Source organism: Mycetomoellerius zeteki, unplaced genomic scaffold (genome assembly GCF_001594055.1).
Source record: "Mycetomoellerius zeteki isolate Tzet28-1 unplaced genomic scaffold, Tzet1.0 scaffold113, whole genome shotgun sequence".
NCBI classification, from domain to species: Eukaryota; Metazoa; Arthropoda; class Insecta; order Hymenoptera; family Formicidae; genus Mycetomoellerius; species Mycetomoellerius zeteki.
In genome coordinates, this window is record NW_017256051.1 from 2,002,670 (window position 1) to 2,013,246 (window position 10,577).

Below are 10,577 nucleotides of genomic sequence, written 5' to 3' on the forward strand. Positions count from 1 at the left end.
TCAAAAAATATAAATTTTAAAGAATTGTAATTTATTTAACAACTTTATAATTTTTACAAATGATAACTAAGACTTGTGAATTTGAAAAAGAATAAATCAGTCTCTTTACCTCATCACAGAAATTAGGAAAAATCGACAAATCTTAAGGATGTTTTCCGACTGCAGTTGTGCTCAACCTAAAGTTTACTCGCATCCACGCAGTCGCTCCCATACAGAAAATATTAGTTGAATATAAGTATAAAAATATAAGTATATAGTGTTTGACTGTGTTCCGTTGCTGGCAAGAAGACTAGAACTAGGAGAGTCAACTCGTGCCAATAGCGGAATCAGTGCCTTGATTGGTTACATACCTCGCTCGCGCATGTGCAGTTCATTTTTATCCACGCTGACATCAAAGGTGCCGACATAGAGTTGCGCTACTGTATATACTGTGCTTATATCGAACTTTCACACAATGCGCAGTGCCGCTGCACATCGTGTGAATAGCCGCGGACGTTTTTTGACTCACTCCCACCACGCGAGTTGATCCTCCTTAGTTCTAGTCTTCTTGGATGGAACAGACGGAGCAATACGGAATACGGGTGCTTTTGGGCTTTTGGGACTCCTATATATCTTAGCGACTAACCGTTCCAAATTAGAAGGGACAATCTCAAATTTTAACACTATGTCCCGCTTTACAACGCGTTCCAAATTATAATATAAATTAAAATGTAATACAATTTGTATTTATACGTGTATAGTTACATATAGATATGTTTTATTTTATAATACTGTATATTAACACGTTATTACATACATATATTTTATTTTTATTGTATTAATTCAATATGCGTTGTAATTATGTTTTTTATTACGTATAATTTTTTTATAAGAATGGCAAGGTTTTTTGGCAGTTTCTCTTATCCTTTACAACAAATGTTGGTATTCATAAATCGGCTGCAGACGTAATAAAAAACAAATTTATTATTATTCATGAACACATTATGTTTCTTTAATAAAAAACTTCCTTTTCTCCCTACAACTTTTTTAACATCGTTATTAGGGGTCTTAAGGCCATCACACGTACAAAAATTTTAGTCGTAAGGCCGTAAGCAAATCGGCCAATTACAGTCGAGCGTTTTTAAATGCGAGATCGTAATTTTGATTGTGATTGGTCGATTTACTTGCGACCTTACGATTACGACTAAAATTTTTGTACGTGTGATGGCCTTTATGCGGGGTCTACAATAGAAGTCGTAACGATCGTAGGGTCCTAAGTGGTAGAAAATTGATCAATCATAGTTGATTATTCTTCTCATATTCGACTGTAATTGGTCAATTTTCTACAACTTAAAACCCTATGACTGCTATGACTTCTATTGTAGACCCCGCATTATAGTACCATGAAATGTATACGTCAGTTAAGGCTGCTCAGCTTTACGCATGCGCACAAAGTTTCCTAGAGCAGACTTTCCATCACTTTCCATCACTGTAATCATTAGGGGCTCCGCACAATAAAAGGAACAGGGAACAGAGAACAGAGAATAAGAATTTCAACCTATCAGAAACTGTGTATTTTACAATACATAATTTCTGATAGGTTGAAATTCTTATTCTCTGTTCTCTGTTCCCTGTTCCTTTTATTGTGCGGAGCCCCTTACATAATAGGCCTGTTGCGGGATTCTCTAAACGTTTTATCGACAAATGCCACTATTGTTAACTAGCGACAACCAATGAGAACTGCTCTTTCTTCCAGGATTGTACCGCCATTGGCTGTCGCTAGTTAATGATAGCGACAATTATCGATAAATCTGGATCTACAATAGGTGTTTTAAGCCTTAAGCCATAAGAAATTGATCAATTACTTTTATTGACTTTTATTAATCAATAACTTTTGCCGCGCGGCGGAAGTAGTATTACATTATTTCTAAAAGTTTTGCAAGGTGAGGCTGACTTAAGAACATAGAATTATTGATTAGTGCTACAACTTCGGAGTTTCGCAAGCGTTGCCGCGTTCTGTGTGCAGGAGCCATTACACCATTGCCCGTATCGTCCAGCTGATTGGTTGCTGCTTCCGCTGCTTGACGCTTGCATGTGAATGCACCTTTATGTATGAGATTCAAACTTCTGCGCAGTAATCAGTAGTAATCTTCTGCGCAGATACTCGACGCTTGCATGTAATGGCACTTTTATGTATTTCCATCATGGCAGCAGCATAGGCTTTGGGAGCGTTTATATTCGCCGTAACTGTATGCCGTAACCTGTAAAGCCTGATTTATAATGGCCGTAACCGTTAACTAATGCCGGTGCCGGTAAAATTCAACCATAGGATTTCAATGCTTTCGTTCATACTAATACGGCAAGTTAGTATGAACGAAATTGAAATCCTATGGTTGAACTTTACCGGAATAAGTTAACGGTTACGGCCATTATAAATCAGGCTTAAAACCGAAGACACAATGCGAGGGAATAGCGATAGGAATAACATGGGCTGCGTTCAGCAGACTCAACAGTTTTGCAACCGTTTTATGATTGTCTGCTGAGATAGGACCATTCTTCTAGATCTAAAAGTATGATCCAATTAGCGCGAAGGAAACTTACAACAGTTGCAAAACAAACGTTCTGCTGAACGCACCCATGATTTCAACTTATCAGAAACTGTATATTCCGATATATCCGATTTCTGATAGGAAATCATGTTATTCCTATCGCTATCGCTATTCCCTCGCATTGTGTTTTGGGCTTAAGAATTGACTAATCACATAGCGTTTTTCATTAGCAGAAATAGTGCGCATTCAGTGCATTTTAAAGTCGTTGTATAAAAATCGATGTAAAGATGTACGTTTAATAAAAATATCGAAATGAATTAAGCCCGTATCAGACTACCAACTCTGCAGGCTGACCCGACTGCCAACTCTGACTGCCGATCAATAATGGACCAATCACAATAAGACTGATTCAATGTGATTGGTCCATTATTGGTCAACAGCCAGAGTTGGCAGTCTGGTCGGCTTGCAGAGTTGGTAGTCTGATACGGGCTTTAGGCTGCGGTTCACTTGACGCTACAAACGCTTTGAAGCGTTTGAGCGACCAATCAGAACAAAGAATTTTACGAATTGACTAATCAAAGAATGCTTCGAAGCGTTTGTAGCGTTAAATGGACCGCAGCCTCAAATCGCTAAATATTCAATACATTTTATTGTGATATTTGATAAAATACACATTGGACACTTTATCAATCGAGATATCTAATGGTGAATTCGATCACTCCCACTACACTGGATCAGTGCATATTAAAAGCTGGTTTATATAAAAATATCTCAATGCAGTGATACAATATAATCAACTTTGACAATAAAATGATACATATATATTTTGTTAAATAACGTGATAATATTATTTAATCATTAGTAGATAGTTAATCGTTTAAAATATTTATATACTTTTACACTTAACTTTGTTAATTTCATGTAAAGCAGCTTTTAGTATGCACTGATCTAGTGTAGTGCAAGTGACCGAATTCGCTATTACTTTTATATTTAAAATAGTATAAAACAGCTTTAACGTGCACTGAGTGCGCACTAGTTTTGCCAATGAAAAACGCTAACAGTCAAATATTCCCCTCTCATTCGATGATAAGAAGGGAATACCCGAAGGTGATTGGTCAATTTTTAGCTCTGATGGAATATGCCAATCAGATGCAAGCGCTCACTGAGCGCTCAGTGAGCGGCTGTAGTACTGAATGCACCCGATGAGTGCACTCAGTAACTTTTTTAGTTGCTATCAGCTGACTAACGGCCTAGCGCCAGTGACGTTGTTTCGCGCCAACGAAAGTAAACGAGAGTTAAAAAGGCGGGCTGAAAGGGAATGGCAATCAGGTAATAGTGACGACTCTGGGATCATTAGCCTAAAAAATTGTGACGGGACAGATCGTGGAGCTTCTATCCCCCGCAAAGACTATCACGGCTCATCACGGGATTTTTGGATCCAAAATCATCGCATGGTACTGTGACCCTTTACATTGAGATCGGAAAATCAAACGGGGAAATCAGAAGAAGAAAAAGGCGGGCTTTGGTAGGGTCACATTGGGGGTAACGACTAAAGATAGAACGATACGTTGTGATACATTTGCGAAAATAACAACTTGTTCGCGTTTGCGATCAACATACGTAACAGAGACTATGTCGCAACCATCAGTAACGGCATATTTTAATACGCGCAAACGGCAGGGGTGCGACGAATTACGTGCCAAGTCGAAGATTTTACTGCTGGAGCGAGATAATCAGACGCAGACGAGTATCGAGAATTTGGAGAAATCTCCAGCAAATATGGGAACTAGTCCAAAAATCGTGTTGCAGAATGCTACCACGATGTTGAAGGAAAGCGTTCGGGCTAATAAAGCGGTCCGTAATATCCAGTTCGATTCTTCGAAAGTGATCCCCGAGAAAACGAGTAGACCTAGAACACGAGCCACTCGCTCTCGTCCATTGCCCTCTATGATGGATGGAAATCAAGCAGATATTAGAGATAGCTTTTTGAAGGTGGGCAATGATTCCCTAGAAATAAAAAAAGTTCCCTTTGAGAAGAAAGGTACGCTTAGTCCGAAGAAGTCACAAACACCTAAGAAGATATCGAAGGATAACACGATGAAAGAAACTGAAAAGGAATATTCTGCCAATAGTTCTCTCACTCCATCCTCGTCAAGAAAGCTTTCGACAATGGAGAGATTTGTAAAAAATGAAAATTTAAACTTGACCGACATCAAAAACAGAATTAACAAATCTTCCAGATTGGCAGAACTGAAAGCTATAACGCGACAATTTGCCAAGCATGATCTGGCATTGGAACAATTACAAAAACAGGATGAGATTAAGAAACCTCATATGCAAAAGTTTGAGAAGGTGGAACTCGAAATACCCGTAAGGTAAAGATCTTATGATTGTGAATTTAATTATCAAATGTATATATACATATATATATCCTATCATTTTCTTTTTTTTTTTCATATGAAGCCCACAAAAGACATACAAATCTCCAACCAAGGGATTACTGACTCCAATCAAGGAGAGAGATTTCTCAAAGACAGTTAGTCCCCAGAGGCAAATTTTGTTTGAACCTAAAGAAACAGTGTCAAGTCCAGGAAAATCCAGTCCTATTAAGGCATATCAGAAATATCTGTCAGTGGCCGAATTTGGATTAATATTGCCATATGACTACAGATTTCTAGCTGAAGTATTCAGATGCGTAGATACGGTAATACCCTTGTGAATCTATTAATATCTATTAATATTTTTATTTAACTGTTACTTTGCAGATATTAATTTTTATTTTGTATCTTGTTAATTATTTTATCGTTTAAATTTATGTTTACGATATAAAATATGTCAAGCATTCAATTTTGTCTTTAGGTTTCAGCAATTCTGTTTAACAGAAAAGAATTGATAACATTTAATAAACTGAGACCTGCAGTTCAAGAATTGCTACGTCGTAATTTTACACAAGAGCACCTAGCTCAAATAAAAACTATTTACCCTGATGCATATGTATACCATCAAGAGAAGCATCGAAAGTTTGGTTCAGTGTCCAAGCAAGAAAAATACGAATTAGTTTTAACACCTATAGTTGAAAAAATTAATGGGAAAAATATTCCTGATGCAGATAACGTATTAAAAACTGCGTCTGAAAGTAGTATGAACCCTACCATACTACTGGAAAGAAGGAAGAAATTTTATAATGCTTTATTAGGTGCATATTATTTTTTCTTTTCAAATGGTTTTACCAATCAAATATAACACACATGCATATCTTTAAATTTATTGTTACAGAGAGGGTGAAGAATGAACATGAAAAATTTTTATTGACCTTTGAAACTCCGAAATTAATGAATATACCAAGAGAAAAAATAGTACGCTGGCATCCCGAATTTGATGTGGAATCTTGTAAGAAAATTGAGCAAGCTGTATTACCGCAACCACCTTATGTTGAAAAACCATCTGCTAGGGATGTTCTTGGTAAGAGTTATGACATTGATAGTAGTAATAAGAATTTTGTATGGACAAATTTTATTCTTCATTGCTAACACAAAAAAGAACTATTGAAACTATTGTAATTTATATGCCTACTACAGAAATTCATAAAATATCAGAATAATATTATATAAAAAATGCAGAGTATATAGCTCTATTATTGTATATTATATGTATGTATTATACTCAATGATATAATATGATCTTAATTTGGATGACAATTTTAAGTAGGACAAAAAAATTGCACAAAAGGACTAAATAACAATGCGTTTGCGTAGTTGTGAAACTCGGTTTTTAGCTGTTGCAACACTTTATTGATTAATCAGCATATAACGCAATCGGTATAAAGGTACTGCTTACGCGTAATACTTAAACAGTTACATTATACATCCTCGCATTATGCGCTATCCAACCCAATACTTGATTAATAAATTAACTGTAGAGAATGGATTTAAAGTGTCACTTCAAAAGGATCAAGTTATTCGTAGAATATGTAGTTTCTCTTCTTTTTTAATTAATGTGGCCTGGCAAAACAGCTATCAGATCTTTACACATGAATATTGTTAATTCGCGTTATTTATTTATTTATTTTTTTACAGACAAAGCTAAATCTTTGTTTAATTGTGGTACACGTATGGAGAAAGCATTGCAAAGGCTCGCTGAAGCAAATCTAACTACTAAATCCAAATCTCCACTTTCTACACAAGATTCTACAACCCAAACAATAGAAGATGATATTCCAAAGGTTAATATTGCCATTGTGGGCACTCCACCAAGTACGCCATCCATACAAACTGATCATTTCACTACACTATTTAAAGGCATCCCTAAGGCTCTGCTCGAAAAGGTAAGAATAATTGCTTTGAAATGATAGTTGATATTCATTGCAATATTTATGTTTTAAAAACATATTACCGTTTGTTTCTTCTGAATTTTCATAATTATAGGTTCGTGCTAAACAAGCAGCCAAGGCATTAGAAGCAATGACGAGAACACCAAACGCAGATAAAGAGGCTGCATTATATTTCAGACTTCCCGAATTAGCAAAGCTCATTCGCAATATTTTCGTGACGGAAAAGAAGGGCGTTTTACCACTGGAGGCAGTCATACAAAAGTTAGACAATTCTTTTAGAACTAAATTAATATCACAAGAAATGGAGGAACACATACGACAATTGTGCAAGCTTTTACCTATGTGGGCCAGTATACATAACGTACGAAAGGTGGATTATTTGAAATTAGATAAAAACGTTGAACTTGCTAAAGTGATTAATCGATTAGAAATTTTAGCCAATGATAAAATTAAGATAGCTCCCTAATTTGTATATTCCGGTAAATTATATTTTGGATATCTGCATTTTTACCTAATAGTGAAACTATTATGCTACTTAAGTTGGAAACTCTTAATTTTGCACATTTACATCTATATCATGATAAAAAGAGGACTGCATTTTATTATATATAATTTATGACATTACCATTTGTTCTTCACGCTTCACAGGGCATGCATTTTTAGTAAATATAAAACTATGAAGTATGAAATAAAATGTAACAAATGGGAATATATATACATATATATATATGCAACATTTTATATTTTCTTTTCCTATTTTATTACTTATATTAATAAATTATAACTATAATTATTATATTTTATTGTATTATATATTGATTTGTAGGATTGTTTATTCAGTAAAATGAAATGATACTATTAATGTGAATAATATTGTAATATGAGGCTGTTTTCAGAAAAGAATATCAATATGGATTTGTTACTTCAGAAATTAGAGTAGAGTAAATTATATAAGAGAGAAGCTTGCTATATTTATTAAATAAAACTGCTGACAATATTTGTTCATTGCCTCTGATTTTAGTGTGTATGTTTATTAATAAAGTTATCGAAAAAAGTAACTTCTGAATAAATTACGTTTACATTCAACAAATTTGAAATTATAATTATAAGAATACTTATACATATATATGTATACATATGTGTATATATATATATATATATAGTATAATATAGAATACAGATTATATGTAATTATATACATACATATATATACATATGTATGTATATAATTACATATAATCTGTATTCTTATATGCATGCCATATACAGATTTATTTAAATGCGTTTATTAATTTCACATATAAAATTTGATAAAAAATTGTATTTATACAGTAGTTTGCGAAATTAATATCAGATATTTCTCAATTGATTTTATATATATATATATATACATTATGTCTAATTTCATCTTTTGAAAATTTTAACATATTTCAAATTGTTTCCATTGTTTCTATACAGTTTATTTTTATGGTCTTTTTAATTTTTTTTTATGCTCATTACACTTTTAAATTAAACAAATATGTATATGTGTATGAATAAAAAAAGTGTGTGTATGTATGTTTTTGTTTAGAGGAAAAGAAAGACATAATTGTAAAAGAAATTGAGAGAAAGCATATCATTATACTAATCGCACATGTTTCCTTACCAACAAGCACAAAAACGATGAAAGATTGCTACATTACCTGTAATTGAAACCTTAAGATTCATTATATGCGGTAATATCTGGCGATAACTTTTATACAGCTATAGTGACATTGTACTGTATCGACAGCTGGACATTTATGAAAGTGTCAGTGAATATGCACATGTATATGGATGTATGTATGTGTAACTTGGACGATTTCTAACCTCTTCTTTCAAGTTGAGCGAATCAATTGTATTGTATTTACTGTAATCTCTTGACATTCATTCACAATATACTGCAGATAGTTTTAAAGTTGCATTGAAAGAAATTTTTGAAATACCATGTTCCTGACAAACATGCTGTTGAAAAAGGCAAAGAGCAAGTAAGTAAAGCCATTAATAAAACCGAACACAAAAATTTAAGGTTAGAACGTGTATTATATATTTACGAAGCAAAACGTCAATTTTTAGTGGGAATAATATAAAATGTGTGTCACAATTTATGTTTTATGAAAAAATTAATTTACTAAGTGTCAATCAAAAGATGAGATTAGATTAACAATATTTATTATTATAATCTTATTATAGGCATGTCTTAGTCCTTACAGAAAGTGTTGTAACCGGTCATCGGTTGGTGCGTATCAGAGAGAGATTGGCTGATAAATTAGAATTTACATTCTTTGATCCTTATAGTAAGTGATTATTTATACACTTTCACATGTATGTACATATAAGATTATGTACATTAATTACAATAAAAGAAAGAACATAATTGAAGAAAATAATTATATTGTCTATATATACTAATGTATATATACTAATGTTCAATATATTCTACAAAAATATTTGCATATATTTTTCTTTAATAATAATTAATATATATAATTTTTAATAAATAGAAATTATAATATACATTAGAATGTACATTATGAAATATTATTTGATACTTGGAAACTAATTTAAGATTTCTTTTTGCAGTTCAACAGGTCGCGCTATACAAAGAAAAGAAAAAATTATGTAGCTTATAATTTACAACTATTATAGTGTACTTTACAAGTATTATAATACTTGGAAAATTTCTATCTGGGATAACATGCGAAAAATATATTATCTCAAGTACGGTATAACATTCAGTGTGATTTTTATTTATTATATTCAAATGTAATATTAAAATCTAGCACACAATATAATAATATGATATGTCTCTGTGTTTAATCTATTATGAAAATGTAGTTATCTGATGTTTTTTTTATAAATAATGATACAAGCAGTAATATAATAAATAGAAAATATCAAACATGATATTGATAGTGTAATATAAATGGCTGTAAATAAATGAAAAAAATCATGATAAAATATTGCTCTTGTTTGACTTTATTATATAAAAGTACAATTTTGTCTTTTTATTTACAGACTTGTAATTAGTTATTGTGACTATAATTTCAAATACATAATGATTTGATACCCACTCTGAAAAGTCGGGAGGTCCCAGGTTCGACTCCTGGCTGAAGTAATATTTTTTTGCAATAAGTTTTTTACAGATTTTTCTAATTTAATATAACTCTTAGGGAGAATTATTAGTGTAATTCAGATTAATTGTATTGAAAGTTGGAAAGTTATCGGCGTGCAATCATGTCTGAAATAAATTTATTTAATAAATATATAGATAATATGTAATATTTGATGAAACATCCAACTTTGATTTAATTAGCTGTCTCATATTATAATGATTTGACGTTCGATGCATTCAGTTTAAGATTATAATTTGATGCATTTATAAAAAAAAGGCTTTCATCAATCTTATTTTACATATCGTTATTGAAAGTTATAAAATAAAATAAAATAAAATAAAATACACGGTGAACAAATGTTTTGTCTAAGTTTCATTCGGTCATGTCGAAAGGACAGAAAGCGAAAGAGAGGCAAACGGAGAATCGGCGAGAGACCAGCCAAGAGTCTCGACATCGAGATTGGGGGTAGATTTCCTTTGATCCTTAACAAGGAACACAAAGTTGTATTATTTCCACCTGGGTTTCAAACGGTTCAAAATCCGCCAGGCGTGAAACACGATCCGCCTTCTCTCTCTTTCTCTTCAT

The 10,577-nt window shown here is 32.8% G+C and overlaps 2 protein-coding genes across 2 annotated transcripts; both read left to right on the forward strand.

Annotated features, from left to right (window-relative positions):
* The first annotated feature begins 3,780 nt into the window (after window positions 1-3,780).
* Window positions 3,781-7,443, forward strand: dup (chromatin licensing and DNA replication factor double parked). The gene is made up of 6 exons (XM_018455328.1): window positions 3,781-4,903; window positions 4,992-5,232; window positions 5,388-5,724; window positions 5,805-5,990; window positions 6,605-6,852; window positions 6,953-7,443. The coding sequence occupies exons 1-6, from the start codon at window positions 4,161-4,163 to the stop codon at window positions 7,322-7,324; spliced, it is 2,127 nt and encodes a 708-aa protein (XP_018310830.1). The 5' UTR covers window positions 3,781-4,160; the 3' UTR covers window positions 7,325-7,443.
* Window positions 7,444-8,823: 1,380 nt separating this feature from the next.
* On the forward strand, window positions 8,824-9,673 carry mRpL33 (mitochondrial ribosomal protein L33). Its single transcript, XM_018455610.1, has 3 exons — window positions 8,824-8,864; window positions 9,070-9,173; window positions 9,460-9,673. The coding sequence occupies exons 1-3, from the start codon at window positions 8,824-8,826 to the stop codon at window positions 9,507-9,509; spliced, it is 195 nt and encodes a 64-aa protein (XP_018311112.1). The 3' UTR covers window positions 9,510-9,673.
* Window positions 9,674-10,577: the final 904 nt, after the last annotated feature.

Bases quoted from the DNA above. Each gene is read 5' to 3' on its own strand.
- dup (XM_018455328.1), top strand. From the start codon at position 4,161: ATGTCGCAACCATCAGTAACGGCATATTTTAATACGCGCAAACGGCAG. The intron at 5,725-5,804 runs GTGCATATTATT...TTATTGTTACAG, and splicing joins ATTTTATAATGCTTTATTAG to AGAGGGTGAAGAATGAACAT. The intron at 6,853-6,952 runs GTAAGAATAATT...TCATAATTATAG, and splicing joins CTAAGGCTCTGCTCGAAAAG to GTTCGTGCTAAACAAGCAGC.
- mRpL33 (XM_018455610.1), top strand. From the start codon at position 8,824: ATGTTCCTGACAAACATGCTGTTGAAAAAGGCAAAGAGCAA. The intron at 8,865-9,069 runs GTAAGTAAAGCC...ATCTTATTATAG, and splicing joins TTGAAAAAGGCAAAGAGCAA to GCATGTCTTAGTCCTTACAG. The intron at 9,174-9,459 runs GTAAGTGATTAT...TTCTTTTTGCAG, and splicing joins TACATTCTTTGATCCTTATA to TTCAACAGGTCGCGCTATAC.